At 35.8% G+C, this 21,518-nt stretch overlaps 1 protein-coding gene across 1 annotated transcript in view; it reads right to left on the bottom strand.

Moving 5' to 3' along the window:
• SLCO1B3 (solute carrier organic anion transporter family member 1B3) overlaps positions 1-21,518 on the bottom strand; it is an 83,994-nt gene that overhangs the window by 42,930 nt on the left and 19,546 nt on the right. Inside the window, exons 3-5 of the mRNA XM_006155085.3 lie at positions 6,280-6,421; positions 3,867-3,999; positions 248-366 (exon numbers count right to left, since the gene is read on the bottom strand). Of these exons, the coding sequence (XP_006155147.2) occupies positions 248-366; positions 3,867-3,999; positions 6,280-6,421 (394 nt within the window). The remainder of the gene's footprint in view (positions 1-247; positions 367-3,866; positions 4,000-6,279; positions 6,422-21,518) is intronic.

Below are 21,518 nucleotides of genomic sequence, written 5' to 3' on the forward strand. Positions count from 1 at the left end.
TTACATATCTATATCACTTCCTGGTTCTTTATTTTAAATGCAGATATTCTTTGAGAATTCCTACTATACCATCCTCTTAGTTACTTTTAAAAGCTCTTTATGTATAACATATATTGTATGTGAGGGGCAAATTTTTTTTCCCATTTGTTTTTCAATCAATTTTGCTAAGGAACATCACAATCATATTTACATATACAATTAAATTTATACTTTTAGGGTCTTTTTAGCTGTCATTGTTACTTCTTACCTTTCACTAATATCTCAGATGATGTATTGAAAGGTAAAGTCTGACTAGTTAGACAGGTTGAAAAGCTTGATGTTGAATTCTCTGACGGATTAACATTGGTTTCTTTAGAATACCTGTAACTATAAGAACATCACTAGATTGAACATTTTGCTTATTGACTGAACATTTTCTCTGTCTCCAGAAACGCAGAGGAATTTGCCCTTTCTTTTGCACCACTCTTTTCTCCAAGTTCTCGGAATACTCTTTGTCAGTCTATATTTTAGAGGGGTAATGGTGGAAGTGAAATGGAAGTGTCCACTATGAAAGCTCATTTAATACTCCCCAGGCAAGTTGGGTTATCATCTTGCTATCTTACTAGGAGTGTTTATATTCTGGTCATGATAATGAGACATACTGGTTTTACATTCTTTTTTTGTTTGTTTGTTTTTAACTGTATCTACTAATCCCTTCCAATTATCTTTAAAGATGATCACAATCTAAATTTCCTGAAAATTTACAATGGTATTTAATAGACTTTAGAGACTTATTGTCCTAATCAATCTATAAAATATGCCAGTTCATCTACACTTTCTACCAACAACCTGTCTAATCTTTTTTTCATGGACACACACACTACTGTCCAACTTGTCAAAACAAACAAACAAATAAACAAAAAAACCAAACCTTCTAATGCAGTTCAATTTAATAAGGGAGTAAACAAACCAAGGTGGAACTATGATAGAAATGAATGCTGATATCCCTAAATTCTGAGGTGCCATTGTAGTGCCGAGGGCAGACTAATATAGCTGAGGCATGCTCTGCTTCAAAGAACTAAAACTAAAACAATTTTTGTAAACAGAGAATTTTACACGGTCCACAATAAACATATATGATAAAAAGATATATTAAGTTTAAAATTTAAGATCCTGAGTTGTCACAGGGAAAAAGGGATGATCAGCTTTGCTTAGAGGTGAGAGTGGGGTGGGTTAGAGGACACTTCACAGTGAGGATGACATGTGAACTGAATCTTAAATACGGATAAAAGCTTAATAGACAAAAAGAAGAAAAGTATTCAAGTACTCAAGGCTAGAGAAACACCATATGCAAACGTATGACATTTTATGGCAGTTTTGGAAAAATGCAGATCTAGAATGTAGTCCTCAATTGTGGGTAGCTATAGAGAATAAAATTAGGAAGATAGTTGGAAATCAAATTAATAAAAAAACATGCATGTAGATAAGCATGGTTACTAATACAAACAACAGGTACTTACTAAATTTTTACATGACCAACAATAAGAAATTTGTTTTGCATCAGAATCACAAATACACACACACACACACACACACACACACACATACACTCACACAAATGTACAGCCCAGCCACAGTTTCACAGAATAGTATTTGTTTCCACTTACACTGAATATTATTCTATTCTGTCCTATAAAAACTTGTTAGTCTTAATAATCAGGATTGATTTATTCACCCACTAGTGGTCAAGGATCAAAGTTTGAAAAATTGTTCTAGGAAACTGGGAGTTTTAAACAGTAATAGAATAGTTTGGTTTGTGTTTTGAGCTGTATATTTAGTTACATAATATAACTTAGAGGGACCAGTAGATAGCAGAATGGTTACATTTCTGGACTCCTGTGTAGTCAACCATAGCTCAAGTCCCAGACCTGATGGTTTAAAACTTATGCCAGGTGTGTGTGCGTGTGTGCCCAAAGTCCCGAGAGGAGAATAGAGGAGAAGAGATTGCAGCGTGGCCATCCCCCCTGGGGAGTGATTTCTCGGTTTCTGTCTCTTTGTTTCTCCCTGTCTTTCCAGTGAGAGCCCGTGATCTCTAGCAAAAATCTCTCTCTAAAAAAAAAAAAAGGAAAGAAAAAAAAAAGAATATAAGTTAGAATGGAAGTTGGAGGCAATAAAGTCCAGACCAGAGATGATGAAATCAATGAAGCTAAAGACATGGGGATGCCCAACATTGACATAGAGAAGGTAGAAACAGCAAGGTATGGTTATTACCAGTTATGTGTTGGGGGTAAAAGAAAAGTCTAGGATGAGGCCTTTGACTTTGGTTTGAGTGCCTTTATGGCTAATGAAACCATTTCTGAAAAAATAAATGTGAAATATTTGAGCTGGTCTCATTTGAGCTGCATGATGAGGAATTTAGTTTTAAATATATGAGTGGGAAATGTTTGTGAGATGTTAAATTGGAGATATCTATAAAGTGGCTGATTATATAGATCTCACGTATTAGAAAAAGTCACTGAATATAGGTGATAGTTGCCCTTATGGGATAGACTCCATGCAAATTATGTAGAATGAATAGCTAAAAATATCAAAGAAGGAGCTTAAGTGACATTAAGGTGTCAGAAGCAGAAGGATGGGAATGATGAAGTAGAAAATAAGAAAAAATATTGTAATGTGATAAAAATAAAAAGTAAGAGTATCACAAAGAATAAAGTTCTTGTGAATGTCAAGTGTAGGAAAATGAAATGGAGTTAATACATATGGTGACCAAAAGGCATGACTGTTGGATTAGGCAATGCGTAATTGGTGTCTCCGGCAGAAGGTGCTCATTATCCTTCAATGCCCATTCTTTTCTTCTTCCGTAGTAATCAAAGTTATAATTTTCATCTTGGGAAGATGGCAACCTAGAATAAAGTCTGTCTTATCCACTATCTTTATTTCTTTGTGTGAAATATAACTAATCTTGGCTAATGTGAAGTTGATAGCAGCATTATGCTTCTGAAAGTATATCTTAAGTCTCACCCCTTGCATACTTTTTGTTTTATCTTCCTTTTCTTCTGTCTTGTTGCCTGGAACAACATTGCCACAATTTGGGCCACGATGTCAAAGTCATGTGAGGCAGAGCAATATGATTAAAAGAAGCAGGATCATGCCATCCTTACACTGGTTATATTAGTGTATATATGAAAATGAGTTTCTGGGCTAGTAGGTGGTGTGGTGGTTAAGATGCTGAACTCCCACATGGATGACTGAGGTTTGAGTCCTGGACATGGAAGCTTGCTTTTTTCACTTGCCCTCTCTCTCTCTCTCTCTCTCTGTTTGTCACTCTTATGAGCATGTGTGCCCTATATCAAATTAAAATAATAACAATAATGATAAATACAATTAAATAATTCTTTTTTAAAGATTAAAAAAAAAGAACCTTCTATCTTATTTACATCATTGCTATTTTTTTTTCCTTATGAGCCTCTGACTCTAACCATAACTACACAGTGACCTTAGAAAGAACAGCCTTAGTGGGACTGGAGGGGAAATCCATAATGCAGTGTAATGAGTGGTGAAGTCTCAAAGAATGCAATAAAAATCTTACAGGCAAAGAAATAAGGTACACATGATATATTAAAAAATTATAAACAACTCTTTACCTTGAAATAAAACAATATATCTTACTTAGGGGTATTCTCATTTTAAAGTCTATAAAAGTCATGGTGAATAAAGCAATACATTAATTATTACTTATAAAATGTATTCAGTTTCTATATATACTTAGCAGGTTTTTCTTCTCTAAAGGTTGATTGTCTGCTTAAAAGAGGTTTAAGAAAACACAAAGTATAGTACTAATTTACAAGTTAATGATAATTAATGGCACAGCGCTGTTTAACACTTACTATCCCATGAAGAAATGTGGTAAAGCAGTCAGAATGCATCCAAGTCCCATCACAAGACAACCAGTTCCAATTACCTTGGGCCTGTGTAGTTTGGACCCAAAGTAACTTACAAATACAATCAGAAGCAAATTTCCTAGAGAGAAAACACAATTATATCAATATAACTTATTACAGCAAATATTGACTGAGTCCTATTTTATGTCCAGTAGAATCAAAGGCCCCAGAATGACTATAAATAGATCGTAAGACATGCTACCTTCCTTCAAAGACCATGTAATTTGATTGAGGTGAAACTCACCTATATTAAACCACTCTTTGTCAAGCCTTATAGTACTAGTGAGTAGAATAGGTTTTAAATATAAAAGAAAAAATGTGAATTACTTGGCAATATTAGCAAAGCAAAATTTTACTGAGAAGTTTGGAGTAGACTGGATTGTATAGGAGTGGAGACAGGTCTTCCTGACCTAAGGGAAAAGTACTCATTCATGAATTTATTCATTCATTGCTAACATTCTTTAAATTCATATTATTTACCTACCATGGTGTTCAGAACCAGATATATACAAAAATAATATATCATGCTTCCTGTCCTTAAGAAACATATATACTAGTGTTGAAACTAGGTAAGTGGGGCTAGCCCTTTAGATCAATGTTTAAAGGAGCCAAATCCAACATGGCTGACCATAGTTCAAATACTGGTCCAGGCAACTTGAAAACATTGTAAGTGTGTGTACGTGCAAGCTCACATCCTGATAGAATGGATAATGGAGGGGAAGAGATTGTAGTGTGACTATGCCTCATGGGGCGGGGTGTATTCTTTCTCTCTCCCTCCCTTATCTTTTTCAGGTGAGTGCACACGCCCTCTTAAAAAAAATGAAAAATGAAAAGTAGGTAAATGCACAGAAATGCTATTAAACAACAGGAAGGGGGAGAGCATAGAATAGTTTCCAACAAGAGAAGCCACTTGAAATTTAACGTTGAGTGTAAATTATTTAGATTAAAAAGGCAAAGAAGAACATTTCAAGGGAGGAGAGTAGCGATCAATTCTGATTCCTCTGGAGCTACATGCATAACAATAAATAGACAACAACAAAGAATTACTCAACACTTCATGGAAAAAGTCAGCATGAATGGCACTATAATGAGCCAGTAAGTTAAGTAACACATGAACAAATCAGATAAAGATTAAACTAAAACAAGAACTATGAAAAACTCCAGTTAGTATTGCTAAAGGTACAAAAGCATATGGCATTCAGAGACCAGCAGTTAGTGCAATGGCTATGTCACTGAACTCCCATGTAGCCGACTGCAGTTCAAGTCCAGGACCTGGTGGCTTAAACTCAGGTAGGGCATGTGTGCGTTCATGCCCAAGATCCTGAGAGGAGAATGGAGGAGAAGGGACTGCAGCATGGCTAAAACCCCTGGAGGGTGACTTTTTGCTTTCTTTTTCTCTGTCTTTCTCGTGAGCACATGTGCCCTATAGCAAAAACCTCTCAAAAAAAAAAAAAAAAAAAAGCAAGCATATGGCATTTATAAAATTAGAACTGGCAAACTAAAAATAATAAGGAAACAATAAAATATTGTTGTAAATTTAAAATGTTATTTTAAAATTTACAAATTGGAATTTTCATGAGATAGAAGATGACATCAGAGATTAGTAGAACATCAAGAACAAGAGATGCTTAGAAAGAAAAAATATAAAGGGAAAAATACCAGAAATGTTAACATTCATCTTATACTGGTTGAGCATCCTAAATCTAAAACTATATTCAAAATGCTCCAGAATACAAAATGTTTTTTGAGTGTCAACATGACACAAGTGGAAGGTTCCACAACTGACTTCATATGAAAAGTTGCAGTTCAAACGTTGCAATACAAAAATACTATATGAAATTATTTTGTAGTTATGTGTACAAGGTATATAAAAAATGAATTTTGAGTTTAAATTTGGGTCTCATCTCAAAGATATCTCATTATACACACACATATCCCAGAATCCAAAAGCGAACACACTTCTGGTCCCAAGCATTTCAGTTAAGGTATACTCAGTCTGCATATGTTTCAGAAGGAAAGGAACAAGAAAATAAAGAAGAAAAAATATATAAGAATCAGAAAATAAACTCTGAAGTGAAGGGACTTTTAAGCTTCCAGATAGAACTACATCCATTTCTCTAGCAGAAGTAACGTAAAAATGGACAGTCTTAGATATATGTCCCTCAGGATGTAACAGTGATGTTCTCCCTCCAACCCCAAGTTATCACAACCAAAATGTCTCCCAATATTGCCGAACTACTCCTGAGGGATAAAAGTACCATAACCTGATTGAGAACTATTAGCACAGAGAATGTATAAAGAGGTTTTTTGTTTGTTTACCCTCTATGAGTATGTTCATTAAAATAGAAATAAAAGTTACCAATTTCAAAACCTCCATCAATTACACCGGAAAGAGCAGAGGATATTTCAAATCTCCTTTCTATGTGAATGATGGAACTTTTCATAATGACTCCACCAATTGACTTAGAAATATTTGCAAATGTCAGGGCTGCCAAGAACATCTAAAAAATAAAAAGAAAAAAGAAAGAAAAGGGGAAAATGGTTAATAAAAGAGATATATGCACATGTTTATATGTGCATGAAATTAAAATGACTTTACTTCTTCACTTAAAAATTTAATTATTTTCATAAAGAGCATACCCATATTTTTCCCGTATCTTTTAATATTATTATCATTATATTGATAAAAGCATTGGTTTCTAACTTGGTTACATCAGATTATTACAGCAGTGAAGTTAAAGTTATTGTTTATTTATTTTAAAAGCTTTGCATAGGGTGCATGTGTTTGCCGAGAGACAGAGAAAGAGAAGTGAGAATGTACCTACCACAGAGAATGGTTATGCCACAATCTCTTTTCTTCCATTTCTGATGCCCTTCAGGAATTGGGGCACACATGCACATGTGGCTGACATGTGTTTTAAGCCACCAGGTCTGAGACTCAAACTATACAGTTGGCCAAGTGGTATCCAGCCACTAAGTAACCATACCACTGACTGGTCTATGCTTGCTATTTTAAAAAATATCATTAACTGACTTAAAAGATTTTAACAATGTTCTTAGCCAAGATGGTAAGCTATTCTTCGATTCCAAGGAAATAGCATCAATTAACTTTGAGGGAAGTGGTAGGACATTCTCAAAGATCGCATTTCCAGGAAAATTGTTGAAAAATGGGATTTTGAGAAGACAAATGGAAATTCTATGATCAAAATAAATGACTGATATTCCACTAATGATGTGTAATTATAGATGTTTTAAGTTCATTTTATCAAAATTTATAGATTTCTCTCATAGCTCGTACTCATACCCATGAACAAATTCCTTTTGGCTTTAGTATTAAAATCTTAGCCTGTTTTGGACAGCAGTTTATCTCCCTCACCCTTAAATTTATATAATGAAACTAATCCCCAAAGACAGGGCCTTTGAGAGGCAATTAGGTCATGAGAGAGCCCTCATGATGGGATTAGTGGTCTTATGAAAAAAGAAATAACAAAGCTTTTTTCTCCCCCTTTCTCCCTCTCTTTCTCTCTCTGCCATGTGAGAACACAGCAAGAATATGGCCATCTACGAATAAATAAGAGATACCTCACCAGAACCCAACCGTGATGGCCCTTGACACAAGACTACCAGTCTCCAGAAATGTGACAGATACATTTTCATTGTTTATTCACCCAGCCTACCATATTCTCTTAGCCTAAGTCCTCTTCTCATTACTTCCTACATTACCGATAGTCTTCATCATCACGTCTAACCTCAGTTATTGCAATAGCCTCCTGATGCATCTTTATCCTCTGCTCTGGTCTATTTTATTTTTTAGTGTTTTTTGCCTTAAGTTTTGTATGTTCACTGGAGGTGTTGGGGGGAGAGAGAGAAGAGAGAGAAACAGTGAGAAGGAAAGTGAGAAATCACCCACTGAGGGGGATGGCCATCCTACAATTCTTTCTCCTCTATTCTCCTGGGAACCTGGGCATGTATGCACTCGCACCTGGTGTGATTTTTTAAGACACTGGGCCTGAGACTTGAACCATGGTCAGCTATGTGGGATTACAGAGACTTAACTGCTATGCCATCTGCTGGCCCCTGCTCTAGTTTTTCTAATAGTCTCTTCACAACACAGTAGCTTGAGAAATATTTTCAAAATGAAAATTAGATTATGCTGCCACTCTGTATCTTCTCATCTCACTCATGGTAATATATCTAGTCTTTCCAATGATCTACAAGGCCCTAAAAGACAGGTCCTACCTTCTGAGCTTTTCCCCCAACCAATTCTCCTTTCTACCTTCTAGTCTCATTTTATGTTACCCTTGTCCTTGCTCGTTCTTTTTTTTTTTTTTTTTTTTTTTTTTGAGGTCTTTGTTATATGGCGCGTGTGCTCGCCAGACAGACAGAGAGAACAGAGAGACAGAAAACGAGAAATCACCCCCAAGGGGGGATGGCCACGCCATAATCTCTTCTCCATTCTCCTCTTGGGATCTTGGGCACACATGCACATGCGCCCGGTGTGAGTTTAAGCCACTGGGTCCGGGACTCGAACTGCGGTTGACTACATGGGAGTCCAGTGACATAGCCATTACATCAACTGCTGGTCCCTCTTGCTTGTTCCTTTACAGCTATGTTAAATTTTGCTGTATCTCGAGCAGTCCAGGTTTATCACATTGCCTCAAGTTCTTTATTCCTGCTATTCTATCTATAGCAGAAGCTCTTCCCTATAGTCATATTTCTATCACGTATTTCTTCACGTCATGAGGTTTTTGCTTAATGTAATATTGATAATGGAGTTTTCCTTACAATTCTATTTAAAATTACATCACTTTCCACTCACATTGTACTTCATTTCTTTGTATGTTTACTGTATATTGCCCTGGATAGACTGTGACCTTCATTAGGACAGAAGTATTGTCTGTTTTGTTCATTGATAACCCTCAGTGTTTAGAAGAGTGCCTGGTACAACAAAGACACTAACTAGAATCTACGTGTCCTACCCTGTATCATCCTTGGGGAATCTTTTCCTTGCTTTTTTTTTTTTTTTTTTTTTTTTTTTTTTTTGAGGTCTTTGTTATATGGCGCGTGTGCTCGCCAGACAGACAGAGAGAACAGAGAGACAGAAAACGAGAAATCACCCCCAAGGGGGGATGGCCACGCCATAATCTCTTCTCCATTCTCCTCTTGGGATCTTGGGCACACACGCACATGCGCCCGGTGTGAGTTTAAGCCACTGGGTCCGGGACTCGAACTGCGGTTGACTACATGGGAGTCCAGTGACATAGCCATTACATCAACTGCTGGTCCCTCTTGCTTGTTCCTTTACAGCTATGTTAAATTTTGCTGTATCTCGAGCAGTCCAGGTTTATCACATTGCCTCAAGTTCTTTATTCCTGCTATTCTATCTATAGCAGAAGCTCTTCCCTATAGTCATATTTCTATCACGTATTTCTTCACGTCATGAGGTTTTTGCTTAATGTAATATTGATAATGGAGTTTTCCTTACAATTCTATTTAAAATTACATCACTTTCCACTCACATTGTACTTCATTTCTTTGTATGTTTACTGTATATTGCCCTGGATAGACTGTGACCTTCATTAGGACAGAAGTATTGTCTGTTTTGTTCATTGATAACCCTCAGTGTTTAGAAGAGTGCCTGGTACAACAAAGACACTAACTAGAATCTACGTGTCCTACCCTGTATCATCCTTGGGGAATCAGGAAAAAAGGCTCAGAAAAACTCTCATATCTACCAAGAAGTGTATTTCTTCCTACATAAGAAACTCAAATAATGTAGGCTATTAATGGAGGTGAAAGGGGCTGAAAAAGCTTTTAAAAGATAAGCCAATTGTATTGGCCCATTGGTAATACAATGTTCTGTGATTCTGAGGATATGTGAGAAGCCCTGGTTCACATGCTAGGGTCTCCCTGTATACTCTTGGCAGTGCACAGGTGCCTGTGATCCTGGCTGGCTGAAGCTAGGCATGAATTATGGTATGAAGATCCTATTGGGACTCTCTCTCTCTCTGCCTCTCATTCTCCTGGGAAAAATATGAGGGATCATCAAAAAGGTTGTGGGAAAATTTAAGTACAGTAAAGTTTAGTTCCAACTAGCCAGAGCAAGACAGGAAGGAATCTGCAGCCTGGCCCCATGAATCACTCACCACCTTGCCCCATAAAATCTCATCAGAGACAGAAAGCCTTATCAGAGTGAGGAAGTCTTGTGGGAGAGAGGAAAGAATTGGTTTCCATCTGGCTGACATGACCCTGACTTCTCAGCCCCACTGCCTGACCAACAGAACAAGGGAGGAGAGGGCCTGCAGCCCAGTCTATGAATCGTTCACTCCCCACCCAAAGCCAGTCTTCTAGAGAGAGGAAGCCTTATTGAAGAGAGAAAATCTCATTGGAGAGAGGAAGCTCAGTCTCCTGCTCCATTGGGGCTGGAGACTTTGAGAGATAAACTGATCCCTTGAAGATAATGTGACTCTGGAGGAGTTCCCCATCTACCCCCTCATATAGAAGAGATAAAGGAGAGAAGCTACCTGTGACGATCTGAACCCCACACTCCCACCATGGATTCCAGCATACTCACTCACAGGAGAATAAGGAAATTCACTCAGGGCTAACAGGTACCTTAAGGAAGTGCAAAAGTATATAGCAGCAGAAACAATCCCAAAAATGTAAGAAAAAGTGATGACCAGGTGCCTAATATTCAAAAGGGAGTCCCAAGAAATAAGAAAAAAATGAAGAATTATCACTCCTTTGAAGAACCACAATAATTCCTCACCAACAATGGATAAAACACAAAAAAAATTAGAAAAATTTCAGAAGAACAATTAAAGACTATTTATTGCATCGAAACACAATGAGATGCAAGAGGAAATGAACAACCAATTCCCAGAGGTGAAAAAAAAATTATTCCATGACTTAAAGGAGGAATTCCATAAAGAGACAGACACCTTAAGAAAGAATCAAACCAATTTTCTGGAGATAAAGAATAAAACACGGAAAATTAAAACCCCCTCGAAAGTACTAACAGTAGATTAGACATAGAGATGACAGAATCTCTTACCTCGAAGTTGAAGTGTCTGATCTAGCCCAAGACACCAAAAAGAATGGAAATATAATTATTAAAAATGAGGACAATATATGGGAACTCAAGACACTATTGATCAGCTGACTATCTGCATGATGACACGAATATCAAACAAAATTGGTTTTATGATAAAAACATATGAAGAGAAATATGAAGGACTCCATGTAGAACTATATACTTATTGTACTAAAATGACTATATAGTACTAAAAGAATGAATTCATTAAGAAAAATATAATAATTATAAATATTTATACATCCAACTCTAGGCACCCAAATACGTATAAGAAAAGACTGCTAGATTTAAAGGGAGAGATTGAGAGCAATACACTAATTGTTGAAGATTTCAAAACCCCATATTCACCACTAAACAGGTCATCTATACAAAATAAGGAAAGAAATACAGGAACTAACTGATACAATAAACCAACTGGACTGATAGACATTTATAGCAAATGTCACCCAATAACTACAAAAAACTCATTTTCCTCTTCTCACATAGAACATTTTCAAAGACTGAACTCATAAAAAGGCACACAGCAAGACTTTACAAATGTCAAAGTATAGAAAATGTATCCAGAAACTTTTTTGGGGGGAGAGGTTTTTGCTATAGGGCGTGTGCGCTCACCAGAAAGACAGAGAGAGACAGAGAGACAGAAAATGAGATATCCCCCCTCAGGGGGGATGGCCATGCCACAATCCTGTCTCCTCCATTCTCCTCTCGGGATCTTGGGAACACACACATATGCACCCGACGTGAATTTAAGCCACTGGGTCTGGGACTCGAATTGCGGTCAACTACATGGGAGTCCAGTGACATAGCCATTATGCTAACTGCTGGTCCCAGAAACTTTTTTGATCGCAGTGGAATTTTAAAAGTTGACAACAGAAAGAGCCCTCAAAAGTACACAAAAATATGGAAATTTAAAAACTGACTTAAGAATGACTTCAAAACTACTGAAGAATTTAAGACTGAAATCTAAAGATTTATTGAAACCAATGACAAGCACATAGTTTTTTGTAATCTTCAGGACATACTGAAAACAGTCATAAGAAGGAAGTTTATAGCAATTAGTGCTCCTAGGAAAAAATAGAAAGATGGCAAATGAATAACCTACCGATGTATATCAAGGAACTGGAAAAGCAGTAGCACCACCAACCTTCCCTCCCCTCAAAAAAATACCAGAAGAAAAGAAATACTAAAAAAGAGATGAAATAAATAAAACAGAGAATAAAAGAATTATCCTAAAACCAACAAAAGGAAAATCTGAGTTTTTGAGAGAATAAACAAAATTGACAGCCATTAGCTAGACTAACCAAGAAAAACAGAGAAAAGTATCACATAAAATCAGTAACTCAGTTGGTATAAAATCAGTAACCAAGTTGGTAATTATAACACATGCATCAAAAATACAAATAATCATTAGAGAACACTACAAGCAACTATACACCCACAAACTAGAAAACTTGGATGAGATGAACAAATCTCTGGACACATGCAAGCAACCTAGATTGAACCAGAAAGAAAAAGAATCTGAATAGAGCAATAACAAATAATGACATTCAGTCAGTAATAGTCTCCCAACAAGAAAAAGCCAAGTTCCAATTGCTTTACTTCGGCATTCTAAAAACTTTTAAAGAAGAGATAAGCCCAATTCTCCTCAAGGTATTTCTAAAGATCCAAATGAAGAAATCCTTCCAAAACTCATTCTAAGAAGCCTTCATTACCTTCATATGAAAAGCAAACAAGGACATAAGGGAAAAAAGAAAACTATAGACCAGTATCTCTGATGGATACAGATATAAAATATCCTCAATAAAATACTAGTGAATTGAATTCAACAGTACATAAACATGATTATACACCTTAACCCAGATAAGCTTTATCTCAGGGATGTAAGGGTGGTTCAACATATGCAAAACAATAAGTATACTATATTACATTAACAGAAGGGAAGATTAAAAACCATATATTTATATCAACTGATGCAATAAAAGGATTTGATAAAATATAACATCTCTTCATAATTAAGACTCACAGTGAAATAGATATAGAAGGGACATCTCTTAACAATACAAATCTATATATGATAAATCCATTGTTAACAACATACGGAATGGGGAAAAGCTGAAAGGTTTCTCTGTAACAACTGAACAATACAAGCTTTTCTACTTTTTCCACTCCTTTTCAACATAGTGCAAGAGGTCCTAGCCAATGCAATCAGACAAGAAAATAAAATAAAAGACATTCAAAGATGGCATGGTTATATACACAGAAAACCTAAAGAAATACACACACACACAAACACTAAAACTAAAAACCAAAACCTCCTAGAAGTGACATTCAGAAAAGTGGCAATATACAAAATTTTTCAGCATTTTTATATGCTAACTGAACAGACTGAGGCTGGATTGAAGAAAGCAATCCCATTTACAATGGACAAAATACAAACAAAACCAATTTAGGAATAAACCTATTCAAAGAAGTGAAAGACCTCTACAAGGAAAACTATGAAAAACCAAAAAAAGAAATTGTACATTATATACAAAAGTGGAAAGACATACTGTGTCCTTAGATTGGAAAGATCAATATAATCAAAATGTTAATTCTACCTGAACTAATTTATAACTTCAGTGTGATTCCAATCAAATTGCTGGTGGCATGCTTCACAGAAATAGATCATAGCATTTATCTGGAATCATAAAAGGCCCTGCATCACCAAGGCCACTCTGTAAAAAGAATAAAGTAGAAGGCATACCACTACCTGACCTCCAAATATATCACACAGCTGTGATAATCAAGACAGTATGGAACCAACACTAAAATAGACACACAGACCAAGGGAAGAGATTAGAGAATCCAGAAAAAAAACTCAATACATAGAGAAAACTGAACTTTGACAAGGAACACAAAACAACACAGTGGAGAAAAGATGATCTTTTCAGCAAATAGTGCTGGAAGAACTAGATATCATCTGCAGGAAAATGAACCTGAATGCTTATCTCTCATCGCTGACAAAAATCTCAGACTATAAAACTACGAGCACCTCCGCAAACCAAAAAAAACAAAACCCCACAAACAGAAACCCAAAAATGTGAGAAAAAAAAAAGAAAAAAACATAGGGGAAACTCTTGAAAACACTGGAGAAAGTGATGATGTCTTAAGTGCAAATCCATAAAGCACAGACAGTAATACCAAAAATAGACAGGTAAGAGTACATCAGACTACAAAACTTCAGCACAGCAAAGGAAATAATGAATACAGAAGAGAATTTACAGAATATATTTGTAAACTATGCTGCAGATAAAGGAGCAGAATATATAGAGAACTCAAGCAGATCACCTGCAAAAACTTCCAAATAATCCAAGTTAAAAATGAACTGAACAGACAACTCTCTAAGGAAGACATATAAATGGCAAAATGTATTCGAGCAAATGTTCCAGATCCCTTATCATAAAGGAAATGCAGATCAAGACCACAATGAGGTACCACTCAACCTCAGTCAGAATGGTTATGATCAAAAAAATAATGACAAGTATTGGCAAAGCTGGGGTGAAATTATGAGGATTTTCTTCAATGAGAATCAACTCTGACATCTTGTGGAAGAATATACAAGTCTTTAACTATAAAACAATAAAGAAAATTGTTCAGGTCTTAATCATTTCAAAAATCACAATATTGATGTGAGAATTTTTTTTTTTTTTAATGTGGGAGAAATTGACGTCAGCAAGACGGCAGAATAAAAATCTTTGCATCCTTGATTCCCTCATGGGGCACAGATTTAACAAGAGTAAATGAATCAAATACCTCTTTAAGATCGCTAGAAGTCAATTAGAAGATTCAGGTTAGCACGACAACCACTTGAAAAACCAGAAGGAAAATTCATGGTTCCCTATGTCTCTAGTGAGAGCCTCTCAGCATACAGCACCACACAATTGGGAGGAAACACATAAATCCCCGAAACCCAATGTTTTGACATTCGGGGGGAGGGGGCCTACCTAAGGAATAATTTCTGTTTTACTTGACCAGAAGAACTGAAAAAAATGTAACAAATTGGAGGTCTCTCAGAACAAAGAAAATCAAATGTGCACCAGAGTATGCAGTACTATATAAAGACACTAGGTGGAGCTCTAAGTACCACAATTTATTACAACACTAAAGAGGCCACAGTACAACAGACACCAAGTGGACTTCCTAAGTAGAAACTGACAAATTTTACAAATACAAGATTATACACACATGCCCAGAAAGTGCAAGTAGAAATACTTAGAAAAAATGTTAAGAGCTTTCCCTTGAGAGCTGGACTGAGTGGGAAAAGTCCTCACTACAGAAAACCAGACAGTAAAATCTGGAAGAGTGGACTGATTCTTCAAATGCTAAAATCCCAATTACTAAAAAAACCAAAACAACAAAGAAATAAGGAACTTTTGACACATGGAAAGTAAAAATTAAATCTCCAGAAACTGAGGGGGAAAGAAAAGATAAATTATTACCCAGAAGTTCAAAATTACTGGCAACAAATTAATTATAATCACTGATAAAAAACAAACAAACAAACAGAAAAAAAAAACAAAAACAAAATTAAATTAGCAAGGTTAAAACGTAGGAGGGGCCACCTTTCTGGTGCTGATGCCTCTCTACCCTCCACCCACCCAGAAGGAAAGGGAAAGCAGGTCACCTGGCCCCAGCTCATCAAAGCCCACTGCCCAGCCTAGGGTATGGGAGGAGGGGTTTCTGTGGCTCAGGAACCATGCATAAAGCAACACACAATTTTAGGTACCACCTTACATTCTAGCTTCCTAGCTTCCTGCCTTAGCACTCAGCCACATAAGGACCAGAGAGGTTTGGATATATAGCGCTACACATCTGAGCAGGGTAAGTCTCTGGAGGAATCCTCTCTTTACACTCAGACCAGCAGAAAAAGGAAGGAAACTCCTCACTGGCAATCTGAACCAAAACTTCCCACTGTGGATACCTCACTGCCACCCAGAGTAGAAAAAGGAATCTTGAAAGCCAGAACAAAAAAAGCTACTTATCAAGTACAATAAAGCTTGAATTACATTAACAGCAGATTTTCTTTTTAAGAGAAACTTTACAGACTGGAAGGGAGTGAAACGATGTATTCTAAGTATTAAAAGAAAAAGAAAACTGCCCTTCTAAAATAAAAGAGAACTAAAGAAATTTTCCCAGCTAAGCAAAAATTGTGGCAGCTCCTTAGCACTAGACCTGCTCTGCAATAAATGTGGAAGTCCTTCAAGTAGAAGCAAAAGGGGAATAAAAGCCACACAAAACCACACAATTTTTAAAAGAATTTCTTGGTAAAGGTACAAATACAAAATCTGATATATGAAGAGGAGTAGTTTTTATATGCTAATGATGCTAGCTATTATTAGTTTAATATATTGTTATAAGTATAATAAAATATTTTATGTAATTGTAATGGTAACTACAAACAAAATATAGAATAAAAAAAGGGAAAAAAGTTCAAAAAAGACAGCAAAAGTCGAACAAAATATAGGAAGAAAAAAATAACAAAATGGCAGTTGTAATGTTCTTTTCTAACAATAATCACCTTAAATGTAAACAGATTAAACACATCAATTTAAAGACATAGATCATCTGAATGGTTTAAAAAATCCAACTAAAAGAGACTCAGTTTGTACCTAAGGGACACACATAGACTAGAAATGAAAAGGTAGAAAAAGGTCCTTCATGCATACAGAAACCTGAAGAGAGTAGGAGTGGCCACATTTTTTTGAGGAAAAAAAATAAAAAAGATTTAAAGACAATAGCTGTCTCAAGAAACAAATACCTTATATAAAGATAAAAGTGTACTACAAAATATATTACAGAGCAATAGTAAGTAAGATGGTGTTGTGCTAGCATCAAGATAGAGATAGAGGGACCAGCAGTTAGCATAATGGCTATGTCACTGGACTCCTACGTAGTCGACCGCGGTTCGAGTCCCAGACCTGATGGCTTAAACTCATGCCAGGTGTGTGTGCACGCGTGCCCAAGATCCCGAGAGGAGAAGGGATTGCGGCATGGCCATCCCCCCTGGGGGGTGATATCTCGCTTTCTGTCTCTCTGTCTCTCTGTCTGGCGAGTGTGCACGCCCTATAGCAAAAACCTCTCCAAAAAAAGAAAAAAAAAAGATAGAGATAGAAAACAATGGGGAAAAATCAGAGCTGAGACAAACTGTTGCATATATGTCCAAATGATTCCCACTAGGGTGCCAAAGTACATAAAGGGGGAAGGATAGTCTTCAACAAAAGGCACTGGGAAAACTATATATTCACATGCACTATATATAATAATCAATTACACTATATACAATAATTAATTTAAAATGAATTAAAGACCTAAATGTAAGACATAAAACTATTATATTCCTAAAAGAAAAAAAAAATGAAGGGAAAGATTCAGAGCATTAAATTTGGGAGTCATTTCTTGAACATAACACAAAAAGCACAGGTAACAAAATTAAAAAGAAAAATGAAGATTATATCAAACTTCTCTGTTAAGGGATTAATATCTGAAATATATAAGAACTGTCTACAACTCAACAACAAGGTATCAAATAACTTGATTTAAAAAAAATGTGTCTTTCTTTTTGAGAAAGACCTACAAATGGCCAATAACCACAGGAAAAGATGCTCGGCCTCACTCACCATCACAGAAATGTCAACCAGAACCACACACCCAATAGGATCATCACTACAGCTGCTATCGAAAGAATAGGAAGTGTTGGTGAGGGTCGGGAAGAGTTGAAACCTGGTGCTTGTTGGAGGAAATATTAAATGTGCGACCATTATGGAAAGAGAGTGGATGGTCCTCAAAAAATTAAAAATAGGATTTACTATAGGATTCAGCAATTTTCCTTCTTGGCATATATTCAAAACAATTCAAAGCAGAATCTTGAAGAGCTATCTGCATGCACATGCCTATAACAGCATTATCAGCAATAGCCAAAAGGTAGCAGCAACTCCAATGTCCATTGACAGATAAATGGTAAAGAGAATTTGGTAAATACATGCAAAAAATATATTACGCAGCGTAAAAAAAGGAGGAAATCCTATCACATGCTACAACATGGTTAAACCTTGAAAACTTTATGTTAAGCTAACAAAAGAAAACCTGCTGTACAGTTCCACTCATACAAAAGATTTAAATAGTCAAAAGCATACTCAACAGAACTAGATTGTACTTAAAGTTTGCTGAAATTGTAAATTTAATGGTTTTTAAAATGTATTATAACTTTTAATTTGCATGTAATAGTCATGGACACTTATGAGCATTGTATGGTTTTTAAAATACTTACATACAATGGGTAATGATCAAATCAGGACACTAAATGAATTAACCATCTCAATTTTTTTTTTTAAATGTGTTTTCCTATGGCGTATGGCAGTTGTAATGTTCTTTTCTAACAATAATCACCTTAAATGTAAACAGATTAAACACATCAATTTAAAGACATAGATCATCTGAATGGTTTAAAAAATCCAACTAAAAGAGACTCAGTTTGTACCTAAGGGACACACATAGACTAGAAATGAAAAGGTAGAAAAAGGTCCTTCATGCATACAGAAACCTGAAGAGAGTAGGAGTGGCCACATTTTTTTGAGGAAAAAAAATAAAAAAGATTTAAAGACAATAGCTGTCTCAAGAAACAAATACCTTATATAAAGATAAAAGTGTACTACAAAATATATTACAGAGCAATAGTAAGTAAGATGGTGTTGTGCTAGCATCAAGATAGAGATAGAGGGACCAGCAGTTAGCATAATGGCTATGTCACTGGACTCCTACGTAGTCGACCGCGGTTCGAGTCCCAGACCTGATGGCTTAAACTCATGCCAGGTGTGTGTGCACGCGTGCCCAAGATCCCGAGAGGAGAAGGGATTGCGGCATGGCCATCCCCCCTGGGGGGTGATATCTCGCTTTCTGTCTCTCTGTCTCTCTGTCTGGCGAGTGTGCACGCCCTATAGCAAAAACCTCTCCAAAAAAAGAAAAAAAAAAGATAGAGATAGAAAACAATGGGGAAAAATCAGAGCTGAGACAAACTGTTGCATATATGTCCAAATGATTCCCACTAGGGTGCCAAAGTACATAAAGGGGGAAGGATAGTCTTCAACAAAAGGCACTGGGAAAACTATATATTCACATGCACTATATATAATAATCAATTACACTATATACAATAATTAATTTAAAATGAATTAAAGACCTAAATGTAAGACATAAAACTATTATATTCCTAAAAGAAAAAAAAAATGAAGGGAAAGATTCAGAGCATTAAATTTGGGAGTCATTTCTTGAACATAACACAAAAAGCACAGGTAACAAAATTAAAAAGAAAAATGAAGATTATATCAAACTTCTCTGTTAAGGGATTAATATCTGAAATATATAAGAACTGTCTACAACTCAACAACAAGGTATCAAATAACTTGATTTAAAAAAAATGTGTCTTTCTTTTTGAGAAAGACCTACAAATGGCCAATAACCACAGGAAAAGATGCTCGGCCTCACTCACCATCACAGAAATGTCAACCAGAACCACACACCCAATAGGATCATCACTACAGCTGCTATCGAAAGAATAGGAAGTGTTGGTGAGGGTCGGGAAGAGTTGAAACCTGGTGCTTGTTGGAGGAAATATTAAATGTGCGACCATTATGGAAAGAGAGTGGATGGTCCTCAAAAAATTAAAAATAGGATTTACTATAGGATTCAGCAATTTTCCTTCTTGGCATATATTCAAAACAATTCAAAGCAGAATCTTGAAGAGCTATCTGCATGCACATGCCTATAACAGCATTATCAGCAATAGCCAAAAGGTAGCAGCAACTCCAATGTCCATTGACAGATAAATGGTAAAGAGAATTTGGTAAATACATGCAAAAAATATATTACGCAGCGTAAAAAAAGGAGGAAATCCTATCACATGCTACAACATGGTTAAACCTTGAAAACTTTATGTTAAGCTAACAAAAGAAAACCTGCTGTACAGTTCCACTCATACAAAAGATTTAAATAGTCAAAAGCATACTCAACAGAACTAGATTGTACTTAAAGTTTGCTGAAATTGTAAATTTAATGGTTTTTAAAATGTATTATAACTTTTAATTTGCATGTAATAGTCATGGACACTTATGAGCATTGTATGGTTTTTAAAATACTTACATACAATGGGTAATGATCAAATCAGGACACTAAATGAATTAACCATCTCAATTTTTTTTTTTAAATGTGTTTTCCTATGGCGTGTGGGGTAGTGAGTGACCTCTTGCTGAAAGAACTAACATATCCTACTTGATATATTTAAAGTGTCCAGGTGGTTGCAGGATACCAGTACACTACTGCCATCTTTTCATTTATTCCCACTACTGCTTCTCACTAGGCTGCCACTCCCTTATCTGTGTAGAAATTTTATAAATGTAGAAATTCTTTTTTTTGAGAGGGTTTTGCTATATAGTGTGGTGTGTGTGTGTGTGGGGGGAGTGGGTGTGTGTGAGTGTAGTTTTTCCTATAGGGCATGCACTCTCTGGAGAAGGAAAGTGAGAAATCATCCCCCCACACACACACACCTGGCATGTGTTTCAAGTCACAAGATCCAGTACTCAAACTGTGCAGTTGGCCATTTGGGATCCAGCCATCTTGTGTAAGTGGAATAATACAATATTCATTCTTTAGTATCCATTTTATTTTACTTAGCACATTGATTTTTAAGGTTCATTCATGTTTTATCATGTATCAGAACTCCATTCTTCTTGATAGTTTAATCATATTCCATTAAATACATATGCCACATTTTGTTTTCCCATTTATATATTGTTGAACATTCTAGCTGTTTTTACCTATTATGAATGTTGCAGAAATGAACATTACAACAATGAACTGTTTGATTCCTGTTTTTAATCTTTTTTTTTTTTTTTTTTGCTGGTATATGCCTTGGAATAGAATTGGTGGGTAATATTACAATTCTGTTTAGTTCTTTGAGGAATTGAGAAATTGTTTTTAAAATGATCTGTGCTATTTATATCTCTACCAACAATGTATCAGTGTTCCATTTCCCTGCATCTTTTCCAACATTTGTATTTGTCATTAGAAAAAAATACAGCCATTCTAGTCAACGTGGATGGATATCTGATTGTGGTTTTGAGCTGCACTTCTCTAATGACTAAGGGTGTTGAGCATTTATGTCACGTGCTCATTAGCCTTTTGCATATGTTCTTTGAAAAAATGTCTATTCAATCCTTTTGCCCTTTGGGTCATTTGTCTTAGATTATTGAATTGTAGGGATTCTTTATGCATTTTGGATTTTAAATATGTATCAAGTGTGTAATTTACAAATATTTTATCCCATTCTGTAAGTTGATTTTTCACTCAATGATGCCCTTTTATGCACAAAAGCTTTTAAACTTGATGGAGTCCAATTACCTATTTTTCTTTTATTGTTCATGTTTTTAATGTCACATCTAAGAATCCATTACAAAGAAAATAAGATTTTCCCT

Source organism: Tupaia chinensis, unplaced genomic scaffold (assembly GCF_000334495.1).
Source record: "Tupaia chinensis unplaced genomic scaffold, TupChi_1.0 Scaffold000434_1, whole genome shotgun sequence".
In the NCBI taxonomy this organism is placed as follows: Eukaryota; Metazoa; Chordata; class Mammalia; order Scandentia; family Tupaiidae; genus Tupaia; species Tupaia belangeri.